Source organism: Hippocampus guttulatus, chromosome 3, assembly GCF_054856545.1.
Source record: "Hippocampus guttulatus isolate MCC_2025c chromosome 3, RoL_Hgut_1.0, whole genome shotgun sequence".
NCBI classification, from domain to species: Eukaryota; Metazoa; Chordata; class Actinopteri; order Syngnathiformes; family Syngnathidae; genus Hippocampus; species Hippocampus guttulatus.
In genome coordinates, this window is record NC_141263.1 from 8,623,552 (window position 1) to 8,647,007 (window position 23,456).

The window sequence follows — 23,456 nt, forward strand, 5'->3', positions numbered from 1 at the left end:
AGACACGTACAAGCATCCGCGCTCACACTCACACCTAGGGACAATTTAGTGTTCAATCAGCCTGCCGTGCATGTTTTTGGAATGTGGGAGGAAACCGGAGTACCCAGAGAAAACCCACGCAGGCGCAGGGAGAACATGCAAACACCACACAGGAAGGCCGGAGCTGGAATCGAACCCGGTACCTCTGCACTCTGATGTCGATGCGCTTACCACTAGAGCACCGGGCCGCCCTCTGCTCCAAAATATGCAGTAGAATTACACAGTACACTAGTTTGCATGCCCCTTTCAGAGTTGTAGCTTCTCGTGTCTGGAAAACGTACCGTTTATTGCACAGTGCAGATGCCAGATGAATACAGCTGTCAACATAAGTCATCTATGCAAGTTACTCCCTACAAGCCCCATCACTGATGCTAAACGCCAAATTGTTAAAAAGAAATAAAAATTCCTCTTTCCTGAGCATATGGATTGAGGGTATTGCATGTATATATTTTTTTCTTTTCATTGGCTGGACCTAGCATGAGGACGCTGACTAATTGTCTTGTATCCTTCTCTGACCTCGACTTCCTGAACCCGCCAGAATGTGAGCAGAATACTAACTCTTCCTCCATTAGACCACTTAGTTCGCGGGAAGTGATGGCGTGTGTGTGCAATTATACTGATTCCAGTGATTTCAGAGAAAGTTCATGAAGGACAAGTCTGTGGCATTTATCCTGTGTTTGTGAGCCAGGATGTGAAAGTAGCAGAGAGGCCAATGTCTCTAAATTCTTCTGGTCTCCCTTGAATGGAAAGGTTGAGCTTCCCTGCCAAAAGAATTCGAGTTGGCAAAAAAAATTATATTCATACTCTTATGCCTGAAGCCATGTCCGCCCCCCCCCCCCTTACCTCCAGGAAAACATATTTCATCGGTTTCTGAACCTTTTTTCCAATCCTATTATCAAAAGTTGAAAATGATCTACAGTTATCAATATCAAATGTCATTTTCCAACTTTTTCAGCATTACCGTTTGTAAAGAACAGCAACTAACAATCCTTTTCTCCTGCTTGAGTCATTTTTGTTCCAGGGTGTGGTGAGCCATATTAATGTCTATTATTGATTGGTCAATAGAGAGCTGTCATTGTGCGACAGTGGGAAGAATATAAAACATTCTCAATGGAGACGCAGAGAGAGAATTGTAAGAAGCTTGTTTGTGGAAAATGCCTGCAGCATTTGTCTCACTCAGTTGGTTGAACACTGGCTGATGATACGGTCTTGCGCTAGTATGAGGTCACACTTTTGCATCAGATGCAGGTGTTAGCATCCATACCACCCTCTGTCTGATTCTTGCTTGAATTTGTGGAGAAATGTGACAATTGTGGTCTCTTGGGCTACTACTGTTTTGTTATTCACCTGTGAACACTCTAGCACTAATTAGTGTATGCATACGGTATATTCTGAAGACAGGACGACCCATTGTGAGTTTGGCTTTATTTGTGAAGGGGTTTGTAGCTAAAACAACAAATGTAATGCTATTTTCTTGAGAAGCCAACCAGCCCAGCCAGCGAAATGTAAACACGGCGTTCTCTTCCAGTTCATTCCCAATTAAGGTTTTTCTTGGACTTTGGATGCTGTTTAATTCGCTGATAGGAACTTCAACTGCTCTTACTCCCATCTTTGAGTATGTGTTTGCAAGAAAGACAGCATGTTCATGGCAGTGGTACAGGGTTGGGTCACGGAGGGGTGTATTCTCATTCTGCAGACAGACAGCAGCCCTCAGTAATTCACCGAAGAATTTGTTTACTCGTGGCAAAGCTACAAATAACTGCAGAGGGTTTATCTAGGACGAAATAGTCCTTGCCCTGCAGGCAGCCATACAACATCAACAGTGGTAAAGGGAAATACGCTTGCATCCTACAAAGGCACAACCACTACATGTTCCACAAGGCCACACGGACCCAATTAATCTTTTTTTTTTTAATGCATTTTTTACTTTTTAAAGAGTAGTGCAACGCCAAGCTTACACTGCCAATTTGTTTTTCTCTGATTGCGACTCTAAAACAATGTTATTCTTCTGTCTCCGGCTGACACTGTTTGAAACTACGCAAGAGGAAAAGCCTGCTCTGCGCCATCCTGACTGACAGCATTTCAACAATGCTGGGCACAAATTCCAAACTCCATGCACGCTTGATCTGCAAATGAGTTCTTCACGCGTCCATTCTGCTTTAAGCATATCTCTTGACCTCCGAGACGAAACTCAATGTATCAGATAATACACTATGTCTCTACTTGTTCTGTAACTGCCCCTGTATTTGTCCGACATAAGTTTTGTTCTTACCCCTGTGTCTTTCTCTGTTTCCTCTTCAGGCATTTGGCAATGCGAAGACAGCCCACAATAACAACTCCAGCCGCTTCGGCAAATTCATCCAGGTTAACTACCAGGAGAGTGGAACTGTGAGAGGGTAAGGAACCAGAAAAAATGTATGGTGCATTTTACTGATGATGATGATGATTTTGAAATAAATAAATGAATATCTCATCGTTTCAGAGCCTATGTGGAGAAGTACCTCTTGGAGAAGTCAAGGCTGGTCTATCAGGAGCACAATGAGCGGTAAGTGCTTCTTCGAAAGGCAGATTGCCAAACTTAAATCATAGGGATATGTGTTACAGGAAGTTCCAGTGGTGCATTGGGCCCTCATTACGTGATGTGTGTTGAAATGTGAAGTCACCCCAAAACATTGATAACTTTGGGGGGGGGGTTCAACACTTATACGATAATATTCACTTTTTGGTAGAGCTGCGCGATCAGACGATGTTTATCACAAAGATGATAGAAAAGTTTCGAGTGTGTCACTTTTTTCCTCTCGTCATTTGTTGCCTACAATAATACCAGCGGAGGCTTAAAGGTCAAGAGTGAAGTAAACTTGGCCAACCATATTTTGAGTCATACTTGGAGCTAAAACTATTTTCAGCATGTCTTTGTTTTTTAACGTAAGCCACCCAGATTCATAATTAGACCCATAGCAACGCGCTTAACAATGACATCGCTTTTGTTCGGCAATTTCCGGCGAGTGACGTCACTGACAGAATGTGCCAGTCAGCCATTGTACTTACTGCTCTTTGCCATTGTTACCGAGTTTTTCGGCGAAATGCCTCAGCGCTGTGTGGTGATGCACAGTTCACACTCAGCCAAACAGTTGTTTGAGTGGCCAAAAGAAAAGAATTGGGCACGTAAAAGGACCAGAAAATTTCAACGACGGTTTCATTCTCTCAATGCGAATGAATTTCACCCCGGTGTTGACGAGCATTCTTTGTTACGAGCACTTAGAAGACCTGTGTTAGCTCACCGAGATTTGCAGAAAAGGTATGTATGATAATCAATGAGTAACTCTGGCTGTTGTTTATGAAAACATTCAATTCAAAGTATTTGACGTGTCCTGTACAAATAATCCTGTACGAAGACATTCAAACTATATGAGTGCATGGATGGTATCCTCTTTAATGGTTGACAACTGTTTACAATGCTGCCGATATAATGTGCTGAGTGGCCGACAACGCAACAGAACTACTTCAGCAATGGCAATGTCGGACAGCAACCCACTATGACGTGTGCGCTCCGTGCTAGGGAGAATACATGGACAGAGTAGATAATCTCATTGTGCATAATTTACAGTACAGCATTGAATTGCGAACAATAAAGCGAGGCTAATAACAGCAGCCTAGCCTAGGTCTCATCTCCACTCCATTAGGGCACATTTTCTGCATCCTCAGCATTTACATTTTGCCAACAGCCTCCGCTTACTTCAACACCTGGATCTCCTCAAATAATTTCAAACGTCGCTTTCCGAATCGATTTCTTGCTGGTTTTGTACACTTTCCGAATGGTTTGTCGCTCAGCATCTCATTTCGGAAAAACGATTACTGTGTCGAATTTTATTTCATTACATTTAAAAAAATTGTATTTGGGATTATCTAAAAATACTTTACAGTTGACCTTTAATTTGTTGGGGAAAAAAAATAACCTGTGACATACATTGTTAATTGCTGCAAAACCATTGGCCGAGAATCATCCATTTGTGAAATCTTGTAAAACTCTGCACACTGCGAGAGTGTTGTTTATATTTAACACCAAAGATAATCTCTACTTGTCGTGTAAATACCCCCCCCCCCCCCACCCATCTTTGAAAAAGCATGATGTTTTTTTTCAGTTTTGGCCATTAATAAGTATCTTAAAGGGAACATAATGATGACCTTTGTTACAGATATCCCAGGTTGTTTTTTTTTTTGCATTGAGGTAATACTTAAATAAGGTTACTTTGTTGTGTCCTCTAGAAACTACCATGTGTTTTACTACCTGCTGGCAGGAGCGAGTGAAGAAGAAAGGGCTGCTTTTCACCTCATGAAACCTGAAGAATACCATTACCTCAGTCAGGTAGGACTCACTGTTACTCTCCTTTAAAGTAGAGCCTTTCATTTTAAGCAATAGAAGCTCATGTACTGTCCCTGGCTTGGGAGTATTCTGATCAAAGTTGAACTTTGTTGGATCGGATCAGATAGAAAAATGTAGTTTTGTCTGGGAGTGGTGTGTTTGTTTTTGCACTTTTTAAGAGTTAAGTGTGCTTGCGTTTGCTGTATGTCAATTGGTGTGACGAGGGGAAAAAAATGGGGGGGGGGGGAACGTGCGCGCACACACACGCACACACACGCACACACACACACACACACACACACACACTTATGCTTACTCCAACACTGACACACACATGTCGACAAATGGTAAATGTGCTTCAGCTCATCAGAAAAACAGGTTGGAAGTAACAGAACAATCAAGTCACATACACGGCACCCTTATGGAATGTTGTGTAAAACATAACGTGTGTACAACGTGTCACTGCCTCGGAGCTTTGACAGCCACGCCAATGACTGCCGGCGACTTCCTCCCCTCCCATGAAATCGCCTACGCTGAGAGGAGCAGGGAATTCCGTTCATTCCTCCTCATCCCTGAACTGCACACACAAACACGCATGCATACATAAATTCTACCACATTCTTGCACTCTCTTCACGATCTTCCTCTTTTGGATGCTGCTTGTTCCCCTTACGTCTCTTCTGTAAAGTGTAAATACACACCCTCGGATAAATTTCACAACCCCCTCATGACGGCCAAGTTAGGGCAACCTGTTTTCAGACGTCTTAAACAGGCTCGGGATTAGCACTCGTTTGTCCACATTCATAACTCTGTTTTCATTGGATCCTGACACTGTCAGGGTGACAAAATGGCTGTTTTGCATCTTCCTCCTTTTGCATTACTCCTAATTTTAAAGACTGGAAATATTACAGCAAGCGTTGCCTAAGCAAACTATGAGTTTTCTAGTCTTGTTTTTTCTTTTTTTTAATTGTCCAGAATTTGAATCATCATAATTACGAAAATGGTATAGCCATAAGCTGGCAGCAAAAGGACTCATTTGGAATTTTAAAACTGTCGATGACTCTACAAATCATCTGTGTAAGAGACTAGTGCAAGTAAAAGGAACTACAATAGTCATAGCTGACTTACCAGGTTCAAGGGGTGATTAGGGGTTGGTAGAAGAATACAGAATGTCCCAAAAGTCTGGACACACAGACAATGACAGCAATCATAAAAGCTCACAGGAAACTTGCAAAAGACGGCAACCTTTGCATCACAAACATTGGGAATCAAATTGTAGATATTATGTATCAATATTCCTGTTGAATAAAACGTCGCAAATGTCATTTCTTGAAAATGAGCATTCATCCCCCCGCCCCCACCACCACCATGTGTGTGTGTGGATGAATCATTTTGAATTTTTTGTTGATTATTCGTGTCGTCAAGCAGCTGAGGCGAAGCAGTTGTCCGTACAACCAGTAGAGAAAAATAATGACATTAGTGTGAATACCCAGCAAGTTTCAAGTTTTTATTAGTAACATAGTTTTTATACATCCTCTAACAAATGGGTAATGATAAGATACTTGAATGTCGGAAATAAATCCTAAAAACTCATAGTGGGCTTCGGAGAAAATACGACTGCTATTTTTGTTCTAAAACCAGTGTTTAACAGCTTTGATTTCATGTGCTTGTACTGTATGTCCAAGTCTGTACGTGTATGTGACGTGCAACCATTTGTCATGTTTTTTTTTTAACTGCATGTTGATTACTGTGAGTAACCTGTGTGTGTGTAATACGTGTTCAAGTTGATAATGGATTATGTCATCATGGAATGCTGCTGTCTAATTCTAACCTCATGCTCTGTAAACTCTACCTTAACATTTCCAGATGACAAAGAGAACCCACCGACTGCACTGGGACAGTTACTGTGAGAGTGAAGCGGTCAGTATCTGAGTGTCAGTTGTACACGTACATTTTCGAGAAGCCATAGAAGCCACAGCACATTGCCTTTCTGCTTCATTTTTTTTTTTTTTTTTGCGCCTTTTGGATATTTCCTGGTTTGCTTTGGGTCATGTTTTTTTTTTGTATCTGTCCTTATTTTCCCGGTTGTTGCATGTTGGTATGTCTGATCATATCCTGACCACTGTGAATCTCTTGTCTGCAATCCTTTTTTTTTTTTTTCCCAATGATGGTCGTAAATTCTTCCACCCTCCAGAAATAAGGTCCCCTCCCTAAGTCACATAAATACATTTAACCAGACCTGCAGGAAGGTATCTGTTTTGTGCAGTTTTTTGGAAATTGCACCCGTTTTCTCATGGAACAGATACAGTCTGTGTCAATAAAAAATCCGGGTCCAGTGTCACAAAAGACATGTCAAATCCGAAACGCGAACAGGTTTTCCCCATTTGAACTAATGTAGTTGGAGTCTTAACCCACTTTTCCAGCCTTCTCTGGTTTGAGGAAATAAATCAACTGAGCCACGTCGTGTGACGAGCAAGGGGTCTCCTGCCTCGTGATGTTCTTCTCAACCATGAAGTGTCAGATGCGCAAGGCTTTGTGAGCAGGCGCCTTGTCAGAGTGAAGCAGCCACGAGTTGTCCTGCTTCATCTCTCGCTGCCTCACGCGCACTGAACGAAGCAAATGCCACAGGATCTCTTTGTAGACCTGCTGGTTCATTGTCTGGCCCACGTTCGAGGGGAAACTGGTACTTTGGCATTCAAATAGGTCTTTTGTGACACAAAATGCTCCCTGTTTTAATTCCACAAGGAGTTTGGGGGGGGGGGGGGGTTCGCCATTGTCTTAATTGCAAATCTGCAAAGATAGACAAAAACACACCATTTTGTCTTTGATTTCAAAAATGGTTGAAATAGTTCTGGCCTCGAAGGATTTATGATTGACTCTCAAGATTGGGTGAGGCTCTCACTTCCCATTAGTTAGTATGTTCAGTGTTTAAAATGGAAGTCACAGTAAAAAGACCTTCATCTTTTGTAGTGAATACTTTTTTTTTTAAATTTGTTAGTCGAGATCACCACAACAATGCAAGTTAATTGTGGCAATCATTGCCGTCATCATCCATTCAAAATACATTTAAAAGGTAATTTCCTTCTAAAGTAACAAAGTTACTTAATTCTCATTAAACCTACCATTCCCCTTGAACAGGTACACCAATATGTGTACCCTCATTTGCTATTACAACTATTTTCATTCATTTTCAAGGGACTTGATACTGTTTTCAAAATGCTTCTTACATCATCAACGGGTTGGAATAAGAAAGTTGCTGCAATTTTGTTTCTAGTCCAATATGTGAATCTCCACTCCAGCACTCCTTAAGATCAAAAAACCTTTATTTGTCTCACAATGGAGAAATTCGCAAGATATGCCGTATTGACTTTAGATCTGGGTCAAATATAATATTCTGATTTATGGAACGTAAAAGGAAGTGTTGCAAAGTAGCGGAGCACACGCTCATATTTGTGTAAGGTGTTCACTCACCAGTGAACGATGGAATGTTTACATGTGGGGATGAGTTATTTGCCAGTCAGAAGTTCCAAGAATGGATAATGTCAGCAATGTTTTTTTTTCTTTTTACATTTTGGTTATTGAAACACTCTCTCTTCTCAGGTGAAATGATTTGCTCACAAACTTCACCTATACATTGCGACACTCTGTCTGCATGAAGACGTTTTGTCATTCAGAGATACTCCATACTGTCTGGATGGGAGTGTGATTTTGATTTTTTCAGTTTGAAAAAGGAAAGGACCACAAAACAGGAATATTGCAAATGGTGAAGCAAACAACTACAGCGTGGTGTACTGGTTAGCATGTTTGCCTCACACATTGGGAGCGCCTCTGTTTGATTCTTTGCCTCCGCTTTCTTTGTGGAGTTTGCACATTCTCACTATACTCGTGTAGGTTTTCTCCAGGTTTTGCGGCGACCTCCCGCATTCGAAAAACAAAAATGTTCAGTTCGTGATTCATAGGTGTGAATGTGGCTATGAATGGTCTCGTGTCCTGCGAATGGCTGACAACCAGTCGAGGGTGTAGCCTGCAGGCTCGAGCCCGAAGTCAGCTGGGCTCCGCCACAGCTCAACTGTCATACAAATAATGAAAAAAAGATATTGAAAATAGGAGTGAGGATCACTAAATTATCCCAGAACAGTTTTTGAGCAACTGGTTATGGCTTAGCATGGATGTATTCATCGACCAGGCATTTGTTCTTGTTCAGTGATGCAGGAAAAAGGCTTAATAGCTCTAGTGTGACTCTCACATTTTGAACGTTTGCGTTTCCGACGCCTCGGAATGTGATGATTATAGCAACCATAGTGGAAAGACCCATAAAGCAAAGAAGCGGTTTGGAGCGCGACTAGTTTTCATACTGGTTGGCTGCTCTTTTTGTCTGCAACATATTTTGTAAACCTACAGGCCACAACATAATAATCCATTGATATGGAATACAAAAGCCGCATTACATTTTGGTGTCCGTCACAAATACACTGTCAGAAAGGTATTTATAGTACCGGTAATTATGTTTGTATTGTGTTGCACTTCACTGCATCATATGGAACTATATTTATAATATCGTGCCCACCTCATTTGGTTTATGAGAGGAACAGATACATTATGAAATCCTTCTGACAAAATGACCTACCATTTGTAGACTTGAGAAGTGAGTTTAGGTCGTTAGTTCTGTCATTTAGTTGAAATTGATTTCATTTGGGGACACATTTAGGATACAGATTACCCTTCCCGTTGCCTGAGTGGCATTCAAGTTATTTCTGTATTGTACATACATGAGATTGTCTTCCTCATGTTCTGGCCGGTGAATGTTCCCTTCAGCTGTTGTCAGCCGTCTTGTCAGCATGGCCCAATGCTCACGATGATGCTTGAGGCCACCGTTTTGCTCTTCCACTCTCCAGCCTAAATACAAATCCCCCTTTTTTAAACATCTTAGCAAGAGACTGTAAACACAAAAACATTAATGCGGGGTTTATTTCAGCGGTGTCGGTAAGTGCTTCTTCACTAGATAGCACGTTGCCCTTTGCTGCAGTGTCAGTGAGAGTAATGACTCCCGGTTTCCACATTTTGCAGGACTGCTTCACAGTTGAAGGAGAGGATTTGAAGCACGACTTTGAGAGGCTTCAGTTGGGGATGGAGATGGTGGGCTTTCTTCCTTACACGCGAAAACAGTGAGTGATGGACGCGCACCCACCCACCACGCAAGCACATACGCACGCAAAGTCGGGAGAGAGAGAGCGATAGAGAGAGATGCCAATCGATACCACCAGTACTGATATACTCTGTCGTCTCAACCGTATGGATGTTTGAAGCGTAGGAATCAATCTAAGTGGTATCAGCTCAATCAGTATCGATCCCGTCGCTACTCCAGCGGGCGTAATGGCCGTCTCGGCACTTTCACAGCACACTTGGTGCTCCTTTTGAGGTCTTAGTGTGTGTTTAGGCCGGGAAACGCCACTCCCCGTTGGGCAAAGCTTACAGACTGAATAGTCGTCAAGGTCTTCTGTTTTTTGGACTACGCTGTGGAAAAAGAAGTCTTGCGTTGTCAACACGATAGTCCGGTAGGCTTTACAGTGTTCCATAAACTGATGATGAAGACACAAATCCGCATTCCCTTTGGCCACAGTTATACAGTTTTCAAGTTGTTTACATTAATTTTGTGAAACAAATAAAGATATAGTACACACATTTTTTTTTTTACCCCTAAATATGTTTGGTGTGCCCGCTTACGCAACCACAGAATTTGTTATTTTTACTTCCATTCTCAAAGAAATTAATAAATAAATAAATATGAAATTGTAATTAAAAAGTCCCATTAATGTTGGAAGAAGTTTTGAAAAAATGTATATCCCCCTTTTTTTTTTTTAATCCCACAAACGATTTTATCAACGCTGCATCTATACAAAGTACAGAAATGCTTTTTTTTCTCCCCTGAAGGTTGTAGTCTAATTCAGGGAAAAAACATTTTTTGTAATAGTTTTTCACTTTATGTATCTTTAGCATGTTCTGGTCTAGTTTTTTTCCCCCCATAATCAATGCAATTGACATTGTACAGTACATAGCCATTTTTATTTAAACTTTTCTTTTAGGATCTTCTCATTGCTATCTGCCATCCTCCACCTGGGCAACATTCGCTACAAGAGAAAAACCTACAGAGATGACTCTATTGACATCTGTAACCCAGAGGTGCTGCCTGTGGTTTCGGAACTCCTGCAGGTACTCCTCGATCATGCTGTGCTGAAAAGCTAGACACCGAAAAGTGTTTCCACATTTACTCTCGTGAACGTCTAATCAGCACGGATACTGAGGAAGTGGAATTAAAATCTGCAGCGTGGGTTTTTGTCAAAAGTCAAAAAGGTCCAAAGTAAACGAGTACAATAGTTGCTTATCATGGCGCTAAGATTTAAAGATGATGCTGAACGCAATTGGAGCAAGATGGCTTTCTTCATTACTTTTTGTTTTGGAAAAGATGGAGTCTCACTGTCAACAGTACTGTGAGTCTTTGTGAGAGTCACCATTTCAGCATGCATAATACGGTTTGGTCATTTTTGTGAAGCGATGTAAGTGGTATCGTCTGTGGCTCTCAGTTGCAGTGCTGGCCAGATGCAATGGTAATCCTTCATTGCTCATTAAATCATTCACTTGCTGTTACTTTCGACCCAAAGTTTCTTTCATTTTCTGGCAGGGTACAGTAGTTAGTGATTACGTGCGGGAGCTCTACGAGCCTTATGATTGAGACTGATTTTTGCTCAGTGAAGAGAACCATGCCCCGATTGTGATTTGGACAGGAGGCAACTATTGTTTGCAGAGAATTAGAGAATGGCGTTCTTATTCGGGTTAAACATGGCTGCCCATCTTTATTGAAAGTATGCAGCTCATTTTGTCTCCTGACAAGCTTCCATACCCGCAGTACTGTTTGCAGGCCTTTACAGAGGTCCTGATGTCGAAGATTGTCATCCTGCACCGAAATAAACCCGGATAAATGTTGGCATTCAATACAATAAACAAATCAAAACATAATCTCTGTGATGAGGATGGATTTATTCTTGCACTTTGTGGCTTCAAGCAGATGGAATGATTATATCTGCTCATGTCACGGTCAGGTCAAAGAAGAAATGCTGATTGAAGCTCTGACAACACGGAAGACCATTACTGTGGGCGAAAAGCTGATTGTCCCCTACAAACTGGCAGAGGTGAGGATTCCTCAAGTGGTATCAACCATAAATACACATTATAGTCAGTCAGGTATGTACAGAATGTACAGATGACTTGATTGTGGTTGAGAGCAAAATGACTGTCTTGGTGTGCAGTGTGTCTGGGGGCGCGTTGCCAACTCAATAACTCGGCTCTCTAGCCTGACCTGGACATGTTTACAGGACAACTTGGACCCATAGCAGATCTCCTCTTGCACTCTTAATCCTGCTCCGCCAGTCTGTGGTCGCACATGAAAAACCATGCACACACAAACTCACGCGCGCGCGCGCGCACACACACACGCACACGCTTTCACACACCCACAGTCTGTTAGTGTGTTTAGAGACGGAAAGACTTTTCAAGCCCCTGCACGGTTTTCATTGGGAACCTTGCTTGGAAAACAAACAAAAGTCATGGTGTGCAGATGAGAGCCATCTGAATGAGTCAAAGGACATAGACGGCTTAACAAATTGATTAGATCACAGCCCAATGTCTGGTTTATGCGAGAGCAGCCTTACGTTTACAGCATCGGTAATTATCCAAATATTTTGTATTCATTTATTTTTTATACATGGTACTGTACTGATTTGTATCATGGCCAATGCGGTATATTGCACTTATATTGAACTGTGTACAGTTCTTCTGAAACATTTCTTTTGTGCAATGAAACACTTTATCCCCCCCCTCCATCTTGCTGCTGTAGACTGCAAATTTCCCCAGTGTGGGACTAATAAAGGTTATCTTATCTTAAAATGGGTGCTTTGGCTCAATCACAGTTGGGAAACTTATGTAGTAAATGTGTTTGTACTGTCCGTAGATGCCTCGAGGCATTCCTCACAGCATCTTCCGTTCGGTATTTGATATTTCAGGAGTGTCAGTCGCCCTCCCTTCAACACATGCTTCAGTTTGATTTAATCAAGAGCTTACCCCCGCAAAAATATTCTCATCCCAAAGAAAGTGTCCCAACGTTAAGGCACAATGTTGTACACATTCTTGCCAAAACGGTCACAACTTCCCAAATGTTTGGGGCCTCTTGTGATTGTTTTTGCTGCACACTGGGTGGTCTCACCATAAATACTGCTGAAGAGCGCAACAATGCGGTCGCCTTTTAAATCAATTCATTGGCGTTAAAGCCTCAAAGAAATTCTTGAAAGAATCTTGTCATTTGGTTCAGAGTTGTGATGTTGTTCGAATATGGAATGTTTGGAGTCGGACTTCCTCTAAATAATGAAACGCTTCTGACTGATTAAAGAGAGAGAGGGAGAGACCGTTTGTCGAGCTTTAAATTGATGTATTCCTTTCTGGAGTTTTTCGAATGACATCTTACTTGGTTGATTATTTGGGGAAAAGGGAGCTCTTGCTTTCAGTCACCATTCTGCAGTTTGTTTTCTTTTTAAAGACAGACTCCCCTTCCTGACTGAAAGGTCAAAGCTTTCCATCGGAAATGTGAATTTGATTGTTTTTCCTCGATAATTTGACAAGGGGCCTTTCATGAAATAAACTCACTCTTTATCAAACCTTTGTTCACCCAAGTTTGTTGAAAACCAGTTTGCGATATTTACTTAGGTTACATCAGTATGGCGTTCTACATAGTACACATGCAATATTGAAATGTTGCCATTTCATTTGGCCTTCGGCACTATTTGTCCACGATTTCTGTTTGTGTGTTTTGATTCAAACCATTCAATCTATGTTGTCTTTCACTCTATTTGGCTCTTATTTATGTTCCTGTCAGTGGGTGTACAGTTATCCTTTGGCCAGGTGTAAGCCCCTAAAATTAAACAGAAACGAGACGTAGTCGTAAATAAAAACAGCTTAACTGAGCAGCTTGAAGCTGTTTAAACCCCCAGGAATCCTTAACTCATTCACTCCCAAAGACATTTTTAAACGTCTTTTCAGACTTGGTCCAGAATTGGCTGGTACTGAATGAGTTAAGTGGCACCGGAGAAGCCAAGGCCTCATACATTACTCCATCTTACTGTCTGTTTGTGTATGTACTTGCAGGCTGGTACAGTGAGAGACTCCATGGCAAAGTCGCTGTACAGTGCACTCTTTGACTGGATTGTCTTCAGAATCAACCATGCCCTGCTCAACATCAAGGACCTGGATGAACCCGCCAAGGTAGATCACTAGAGACATGCCTGCCGGCAGAACAGCACGTGATTGGTATGGGTGGAGAGTCGGGCCTGAAGTGAATCTGCTGTGATTGTTTGGCGACCAGTCGCGGGTGTATCATCTATCCTTGCTCCAGGCTCCTCGATACAAAACAAAGGGAGGAAAAAAAATCTGTTTTTACAATTGATTTGATGAATCTCAGTTGTTAATTGAATCCAAACAAGCATTTTATGGTCTTGTAGATCTTGTCCATCGGAGTATTGGACATTTTTGGTTTTGAGGACTACGAGAGCAACAGCTTTGAGCAGTTCTGCATCAACTTTGCCAATGAGCGGCTCCAGCACTACTTTAATCAGCACACCTTCAAACTGGAACAGGTGAGCGCACCAGACGTGAGTCACTTCTTGTTTGCATCCATGCTCCGAGCTCAAGCAGTGCCGTAAATGCTTATTTGCGGAAGTCGCTCCACGATGGAAGTGTGGCGAACTAATACTCTTTTGGAGTGCATGCATTAACCCCTGTAATAAACGGGGTTCACTGTATTTCCTTTTTTTTTTTCATGACATTATAACATGATATAGAATGCGCAACGACTTTACCAAATCCTAATATCCTCTCCAATTTTTTTTCTCAAACAGAAAATATTTTCTAGTAAGGGGTATCTCATATGTTCGTGAACGAGTGAAACAGACTGCAGGGATTTTCATTATTAAGCATCCACTAGATTAAATCTTTATTGACTAAAGCTCTTTCCCATGGACACAGGAAAAAATAACAGGCAAAGGGAAGCAATATTTGAAAGCAAAATTGCCTGCGGGACCTTCAGGTTTTTTTGGTTGTTTGTTTTTTAAGAACAGTTCTGTTGAGAGCCAAGCGTGCTGTTTGTGTTCCCTGTAGGAGGACTACAGGGCGGAAGGCATCAGCTGGAGAACTATCGACTACATTGACAATACGGACTGCATCAATCTCATCAGCAAGAAGCCCACAGCTTTGTTCCACCTCTTGGATGAAGAGTGCAAGTGAGCCCACTGTTTAATTATTTGTGTGTGTGTGTGTGGGGGGCGGGGGGGGGGGGGGGATCACAAGCCTCACCATTAAAAAATATGCATTAATTTGTATTTGTTAAATGGTTCAGTGCCTCGCCCCATATCAACTTCATCTTCGAGATCGAGACATTTTGGACCATCTTATGTTTCCAACTCTGTAGGAACACTTTAGGGAAGGCCGCTCTCTGTTCTTGGGTGATTGTGCCCGCTGTTTTCAAAAAGCAAGGTCCTTAAAGGAGCGGTTGGATGAGTTTAATGCGGACAAACTTGAAAGCCGTGATCTCAACTGTATGAAACATCTTTGAAGTGAATTGAAACAGACATTGTGAGTCAGGCCCATTCATCCAAGATCAGTGACGTCTGTATCATTCATTGAGCCATCTTTAGTTTTGTCTGTTGTACTGTATTGCGACCCAGCATTTGGACACTGAAGTTCCTCCAGCTTTAGAGGCCTGCAAAGCATCAGGTCGGTGTTGTTTTGATTGAGCTCAGATTTCAAAAACCCCTGGTGTCTCATTCCTTCGCTCTTCCTGTAATCTGTTGATTTTCCGCAGCAGTTCTGGCTCTCGATAAGAAAAGGGAGCAAGAGACTATATGAGCTCCAATTGTCTTGCAATGACTGACTGCATTGTCAGAAGATAAAATGTCTGACTGGTTGAAGATCAAATCGTTTTAACTCATCTGACACAATAGTGGTTGGAAGTAGCAGTGTCCTGTTATATATACTCTTTGGATGAAAGATGTTTATTTATCCATGTATTATTTTAAAATGCGATGAACATAACAGGAATGAGTTGACTGTTGCCGGCGTGTTTTTCCAAGTGTGTTTGCGACGTGGCTTTAAACACTGTTTTCTTTGCAGAACTCCTCCCTCAAGATGTTTTCATTTGGAGCGCAGATGTCAAAAGCCATTGTTGTGCCCTTTGCCAAGATTGTTGCGTGTTAAAAACTCGTCTTTGATTTCAGCTTCCCACAAGCCACCAACCAGACGTTGTTGGATAAGTTCAAGCGGCAGCATGAGGGGAATAGGTACATCGAGTTCCCTGCTGTCATGGAGCCCGCCTTCATTATCCGACACTATGCTGGCAAGGTCAAGTATGGTGTCAAGGTCAGTTTGAACCTCAGTTCCGGATTGTACCGGACATTTGTTTGAATTTCCAGAATTTTTTGACGTTCAGAGATGATGAGAGCGACATTTGGATCTAATTTCCTCAGATTACTTGGACGCCCTTTGCTAACAACGTTATATTCTGCCATTTATTCATTTCAAACGGAGGCGGCGGGTGCTATCACACGGTGGTAATCAGATTTTCTGTGTAAATCGAAACACATTCTCTTTCACTAGCCTATGCCCCTAAGTGGGGAACTTTTAATGACAGTAAATGTTAAGCTAAAAAACACTGGGGGCCATAGATATTAAATGTTAAAATGTAAAACAGAATCAGCAATTAGAACAATTCCATACTTTTACTCCTGAGGTTTCCTCGCACACTTGAAGGGGCAAAACCGAGGTCATCATTCGTAGCCACGAAACGTCGACGGCTGGGACCATCATTAAGCGAGCGCCCAGTGTATCGTATGAATTAAACGCTTCTTATAATCGACTGACCTTTGAAGCTCTTTTTTAATGGGCCCTGATAATCACCCTTATTTAATCTAAATTAGCAGAAACAACACCTTGGGATTTATTAAGTAAACCGTAAGATAATTAACCACTAACAAACAAACTAACTAAATGAAGATAACAGTACAGGGGCTGGAGGTGTGCTCCATTACTGCCTGTCAGTCAAGAGCAGCAATTAAAATTAGCGGCAACTCAATAGACCACACATGAATGTTTGGTGTAAGAGCCGTATATGGAGAAATGGTACTCAGGATTAGTCAATGATGGACAGTGTGCAACATTGTCGAGCACAAAATAAAGCCGGAAAGAACCTGCTTTTCACAAACAAATGAGCTGGAAATGTTTTTAACTGTAGTGCCTATCTGTTTGTGTAATTTCCCCAGTTGCTCATTTGTTAGTATTAATTCATTATTGTGACCTACTCTGGAATACTCCCGTTTTTGATTTGAAGATGTGGTGTGGCAAGCATTTGTCTCTCTCTGGGTCTTCCACACAGGATTTCAGAGAGAAGAACACTGACCATATGCGACCAGACATCGTGGCGCTACTGAAGAGCAGCAAGAATGCCTTCATCTGCAGTCTGATTGGCATCGATCCGTCAGCCACCTTCCGCTGGGCGATACTCCGGTCTTACTTCAGGGCCGTGGTGGCTTTTAGAGAGGCTGGGAAGAGACACACCCCAAGGAGGGCTGGTGAGTGCAAAAAAAAAAGGTCCTCTCACTAGTGGACATACCTTTTGTTTGGCACAATTAAAGCCCCATTTTGAGTGCACAGTAAAAAATCAGGCATCTGGCAATCTATTTGATTGAATTGGATTGGATTGATAAACTTTATTGTCAAATGTACTGTATGTGTACCATACAGCACAGACTGATGTGAGTTATATTGTCCAAAAATGAATTTAAAAAAATCCATGTCCTGTAAAGGGGAATTCATTTTGAAGTGTAGAGATTTAAACAAGTATTCGAATAGTTAGGTGTTATCACCCAATCGAAGAGTATCCTCTTGAGCTCTGTTGATGAACCTTGTCAGCAAACTAATGTCTGTTGTAAGATGAGAAAGTGTTTTAAAGCCTTCAAATGGCAAACATACCGCCCGTAGTTCTGTCCTGTTTGTTCATTGTTGGTGGCTTTTGCCACATCATGACATATTTTATTCTTTTTCAACTGTTGTTCCTTAGTTTTCGTGCTGTGTTCTCTCATCATATGGCTGACGTTTGTTTTCTCCAGCTCTTTCTCCTTCTCCAATCTTTCCGCCAACACGAATGCCGCTTTTCCACACTATCGCTGTATTTGCTATGCGACATGAACATGTCATGAGTTATACATTTGAAAAGGCAGCTGTTTTTCCCAGGAAATACATAGCAGTATTTGCCTTTGCTTCAAAGGAAGCTCCACTCAAGCAACGCACTTTTGATATTAAAATTGAACTTTTCCTTCTTTGCTTGCCATAGCAGCAGATCGTGACATCATTTTCATACGAAATCTGAGATGTTAGCAAGATGATCTATACAGTGCATGTGAATTTAAACACAAGACCCCCCCCCCACCCCCACACACACTACGTATGCGAAACAGGGCCACTACTTCTCATAATTAATATCACTTCAAGCAAAGGGTTCTTCTTCTTCGAACATGTTGAAACTATGAAAGGGAGAACGCCGTGGCTCGCAATACTTACTGCATAGAATACATGTTGAGTAATGGCAATCAAATCATGCATCCATCAAATGCAATTTCCAATGTCCCAACGTCTTGCGATGTCTGTTTCTCTGCAGTAGACAGCTGCATCTCTTTTTTTTCCTTCACTGTCTAATCTTTCAATTTTCTCTCCTTTCCCTGTGTTGTATGTCCATGTGTTTCTTTCTCCCCTTGTTTCTCTTCTCATCTTGTTTTGCTTCTCCAAGGGCATGATGACGCTGCTCCCTGTGCAGTTTTGAACAGTGTGGATAGCTTTAGCTTTCTGCAGCACCCTGTGCATCAGAGAAGCTTAGAGATCCTGCAGAGATGCAAAGAGGAGAAGCACAGTAAGGCTGCCAAAGAAAAGAACTCCTCCTCCTCTACCTGTCAGCCCACAGACCGCTGGGAAACTCAGGATCAGGGATGAGGCCAACCAACATCAACATGACTGCACTGCGCTGCAGCTCGAATCAAGCCAAGAGAGATCAGAACCACGGCACCCAAATTTAAGACAACAATTCACAGGCTTTATTGACTGCGATGTGATTCTTGTCTCCAGCGCTTGGTTTTCCGTGACTAGTCTAGATGCTTGTTGGTCTCCTCTCTCTCTCAGTCTACCCTCTCTTCCCTCTTGTATTACAATAGCTGAACGCTTTGTTTTGTAGCCGTTTTTCACAAGCATGCCACGTCACTAAAATGTGAGTCGAGGGCCAGCAAAGAAATGCATGTTGCTGTTGCTTGGTCGAGACCAATTACAGCTGCTAGGCAACCATCACTGCTGCTCCCGTGTCCACTTTTGACCTTTATTGTCCTCGAGGGCAGTTGCTTGTCCATCACAGCGCACAGAAATGTTGCCGTGTTGCACAGCTAGCCATGCCGGTGATGGTGAGTCATGACTGATGGGTTGCATCGCAGAAAGCCAACAGCCACAACATTATGACCACTTGCACAGTGACGTATCATGATATCCAATACAAGAGCTTAATCCAATATTCTGCCTGAACCGAGATAATAGAGGGAAGCCACATTTGATGGCAGCACCGACACAAATTAAATGATCCGAATGGCCCACAAACGACAGTTTGATCAGTGGTGTTAGAATACGACGTCATGTGACAAAAGGCAACGCGGCCAGTTGTTTATTTAGTGGAATTACGCTGCATCGACTGGGCTAGCAAAGGTTCGCGATCGACGAGGGCATGTTCTGATCAAATTTCGGTTTACTGCTCGAGGAACGGAACTTTATCGGTGGCCGGCACCCCCCTGTAATTTTCGATATTGATCAAGACGATCAGAGTTATAAGCTGTCTCATATTTCTTATTCTGTCATTTAACTAAATGAGGTAACCAACCACAAGTTTAGACATAACTGTCATTATGCAGTACAGTTCTGCACAGTGCTACAACACTGCCAACTTCAACCACAAAAAAAAAAAAAATCTTCAATGAATACATCTATGACAGTGTCAGCTATTATCTTCATGAAAGCCGTAATATTTGATCCAGCTCTTGTAAGAGATATCATATTATATTCGTTCAGTTGGTCGGTGTACGTGTGTATTCCTGCTGCTTCTGTTCTTCCCTACAGTGGGTGCTTTACACGTAGACCCCCGGGTTTTTTTCACATGCCACTTTTGTGGGTCTTTTTTTCATGATGCTCAAATGCATATCTTTGTCTTTTTGTTTTGTGCTGTCCCGCAGCTCCCGATGACAGTGAAAATGTACAAATTGATGAGACTGAAAACGGTATACAGTGCTGCCATAAGCCATTTGATAAATCGATCTCTTTTCTAGTTAGGCTAACACGCTTTTAGATGTTGAATTTCTCATCACAATTATGACCAATACAAAGCTTCCTTTAGAAACCGCAGGCCTATCGCCGCTCTGCCATCACACTTTTTAGCATTAGGGCCACAGTATTACTACCCGAGAGCACAATGCTGCTCTGAGTATGTCATTGTAAAAGAGCAAAACGAAAGCATTGTGACTAAACACCCTCTTCTATAATTTGACACTAACAAGAGTAACTCATTTTAACCCACACAGATCTTTATTTCTGAAATAAAACACTTACCCTCAAGAGGCCCATAACATAAACTGCAATAACACCGAAGTCTTGTTCTTTTTGATTTTCGAATGATTTAGAGTTTAGATTTTGAATGAAAGCCGCGTGATGTTTACGTAATGCTGTCTGTTGGCGAACAGGTGTGAACAGAAGGACTCCACGTCCACCATTGTCAGACCATCAGGGGAGCAACACCATCTATGAAAAATCTCCACGGTAAGGGTCTGACCATGAATTATGTTTTCTGTTGCATTTGGCATGTTTCTGATCGTAACCCTTTCATGCACCCTGTAACCTGATAACATGGTAAGCTGTCCACTGTAGTAACCGCTGTCCACGAAAGGGTTAAAAAAAAAAAAACTATTACATTTACTGTTCGACAAAAACAAAAAAAAACAACGCAAAACAAACAAAAGAGCCCAAAGCAAAAGAAACAACAACATGTAAACCATGGAAGGAAGTGTAAAACCCAAAGAAAATGTACAATAATACTCCGACATTTTTATTTGTAAGTTCACATACATTTGTCCGCACTGTGGATTTTCATGGTTATTTCTTCTCCATATTTCACAAACAGGGCTATCCTTTATGAAGGATTATTTATTTTTGGTATGTGATCATACTTGTGATCTGTTACGATGAAGAGACCATTATCCGTGCTTTGGCCCCCAGTGGCGGCTGTCACACTATCCCACTGAAACTCTGAACCACCACTTGTCTAATTAGCTGTGGACCATCAGATTAGCGGTTCACGGCTCATGACCGGTAGTACAACCCGCCCAAGTCTGCTTTTGTTAGACACAGTCGGGGGCGCGGGGGGTGTTAAATCCCTCCTTAATTTGATTTGCAACTTCTGCCCACTCTTTTTGGTCTCCTTTGCTCACACTCACACGCTCTCTTCTGTCCAAATTAATTGAGCAGCTGCTTCCTCGGTGATGTAAAGTCACAGCTATGTATTGGTGAGAAATGCCTCGGGTGGGATAAATATTCAGTCCCGACAAGGTGCTTGTCAATTGGACTGCGCGGTGCACACCGCGGTGCTTAAAGGGGCCCTCACAGAGACCGTGGGGAAAGACAAGTTAACACAAAAGCTGTATTGTGCATCACCTTTTACTCAAGCTGATGATCGACTAGGGAAAAATTTAGTTTTAAGATTTTAGGGCGGGGGTGATCAAATGATTTGTGGCTCTTCTTTTTTGGATATTGCAGTGTGTAGTTATACTGTAAAGAATGCCGAAGCCACACAAGTTCTTAGAACTCAACCATAATTTTCTGCATAGGAGACGGGGGGCCATTTTGAATTCTGCTACAGTTCTTTATATGACCATGCAGGCTGCTAGTTTGCAGGTCGTCAAATCACATTCAATGTTGACTGCTCTGGGTTTGTGGATCAATTGTTGTGCCCTTTCCATTGCCAGCAAAAAGAGACACAAAGTAACTGCATTAAAAGTATTCACACCAAGAAAGAATAAATGAATTGCTAAATGTGATACAACTTTGGTTTGTGCTTCACGATAGAAATTCGCCGGCCCTTATGTGGAACGGGCGTGTGGGTCGACAGAGCCGCTTATCATCCAGCAGCTCCGCCACAGACGAAGACGGCATCTTTGTCAATTCTGCCAGCAGCAAGCTTCTGGAGCGAGCCCATGACATTCTCATGTGAGCGCCTTCTCCTTTTTGGGGATGAACCGGATGATTTTTTTTTAAAACCGTCTATATTTTAAGGACCATTTCATTAACTAGTGCAACACGGCAGACGCATGTCTGCCTCACCATTCCGAGATTCGAGGTTCTCGGCTCTGGCCTGCCTGTGTCAAGTTTTTCTGCTCTCTGCTTGTGTGGGATTTCTCTGGATTTCTACAGCATTGCAAAAACAAGCATGCTAGCTAAATTAAAGACTCCAAATTGTCGAACGTTGGCTATTTCAGTATGAATGGTTGTTTGTCGGTATGTGCCCTGCGATTGGCTGGTGACAAATCCAGGGTCTCCTCCATCTCTTGCCCAAAGTCAGCTGAGATAGACACGAGCTGACCTGTCACCCTTTTGATGACAAGTGGTCTCGAAAATGGATGAATTTTGCATTATAAACACACCTCTTGATAAATACCTCTTGATTTCAATGAAATTAACTGAAAAGACGACACCTGACAGATTTTCTTTGTATCCCTGATGATTTTATAGGAGGAACAAAAACTACAAAGCCAAGCCAGCTCTTCCAAAGGTAAGCTGAACATTTTTTTGGACCTATTTCATATGTGCTGTTATGGAATGTTCATGGACAATGTTTTGCCTTGATTGCCACTCGCAGCACTTATTGAATGTCAAGTCACTGAAGTACCTCAGCAACCTGACGCTCCATGACCGCATCACCAAGTCGCTGCTTCACCTTCACAAGAAGAAGAAACCACCCAGTATCAGTGCACAATTCCAGGTCAGACAGACACGCACATACGCAAAAAGCTTAAGCTTAAAGTGCAGTTTTGTAAAACTGATGTTTCATTCTCCTCACTATGAATTTGGCAAATGTGGGGCAAGTCAGTTAAAGTCGGTGTAGGTAGTTCATTGTGCCTTTCACACACTCCTTAAAATCTCAGAGAAGGCATATGTGCTGAGAAGCGTTTTCGCTGGGCTCCTGATGAATGAGCCATACATGTCGGTCCCGGATTCCCTTTCAATGCATTGAGCAGAAGTTTCACGACGGAGCGTGACAACAGTGGAGAAAGTGAAAGAAGCAGCAGCAGCACACCAGCATCAACATCGTCACTCCATAGCCATATGTTTGTTCAATCATTTGTTCAGGAGAACCGAGGCATTTTGTTCTCATAACCAACATTTCCAGGTTACGAACGTCACACCATGAACAAATATTGACTGGAATTGTGACTAAGTTTAGGATGGTGACTTGACAACTTCTAACAATCTATTCTAGAGTCAAACTGTCATCAATAATTAGTCGTCGTGCAGACACTGTTTGAAGTACTGTGTTAACCGCCTTAACTGAATACATCCATCCATCCATTTTCGAATTTGCGTATCCTCACGAGGATCGCAGGCATGCCGGAGCTTATCCCAGCTGTCTTCGGGCAGGAGTCAATGGGACACCCTTTCTGAACTGATTGCCGGCCAATCGCAAGGCACACATAGACGAACAACCATTCACGCTCACACTCACATCTAGGGACAATTGAGAGTGTTTCATTAACCTGCCACGCATGTTTTTGGAATGTGGGAGGAAACCGGAGTACCCGGAGAAAACCCACGCAGGCGCGGGGAGAACATGCAAACTCCACACAGGAAGGCCGCTGCCGGAACCACACCTCTGCACTGCAAGGCGGAGG

The 23,456-nt window shown here is 42.3% G+C and overlaps 1 protein-coding gene across 7 annotated transcripts in view; it reads left to right on the forward strand.

Annotated features, from left to right (window-relative positions):
• myo9aa (myosin IXAa) overlaps positions 1–23,456 on the forward strand; it is an 89,427-nt gene that overhangs the window by 43,926 nt on the left and 22,045 nt on the right. For 3 of the 7 annotated variants that reach the window (XM_086106523.1, XM_086106524.1, XM_086106529.1), the window contains exons 3-20: positions 2,341–2,435; positions 2,522–2,584; positions 4,306–4,405; positions 6,268–6,321; positions 9,469–9,566; positions 10,485–10,611; positions 11,499–11,588; positions 13,594–13,710; positions 13,947–14,081; positions 14,602–14,723; positions 15,717–15,858; positions 16,871–17,066; positions 18,281–18,400; positions 19,755–19,799; positions 20,259–20,334; positions 21,637–21,777; positions 22,300–22,339; positions 22,427–22,549. In XM_086106523.1, coding sequence (XP_085962649.1) covers positions 2,341–2,435; positions 2,522–2,584; positions 4,306–4,405; positions 6,268–6,321; positions 9,469–9,566; positions 10,485–10,611; positions 11,499–11,588; positions 13,594–13,710; positions 13,947–14,081; positions 14,602–14,723; positions 15,717–15,858; positions 16,871–17,066; positions 18,281–18,400; positions 19,755–19,799; positions 20,259–20,334; positions 21,637–21,777; positions 22,300–22,339; positions 22,427–22,549 — 1,884 coding nt within the window. The remainder of the gene's footprint in view (positions 1–2,340; positions 2,436–2,521; positions 2,585–4,305; positions 4,406–6,267; positions 6,322–9,468; positions 9,567–10,484; positions 10,612–11,498; positions 11,589–13,593; positions 13,711–13,946; positions 14,082–14,601; positions 14,724–15,716; positions 15,859–16,870; positions 17,067–18,280; positions 18,401–19,754; positions 19,800–20,258; positions 20,335–21,636; positions 21,778–22,299; positions 22,340–22,426; positions 22,550–23,456) is intronic. The other 4 variants (XM_086106525.1, XM_086106530.1, XM_086106527.1 and 1 more) reach the window with 3 other exon arrangements.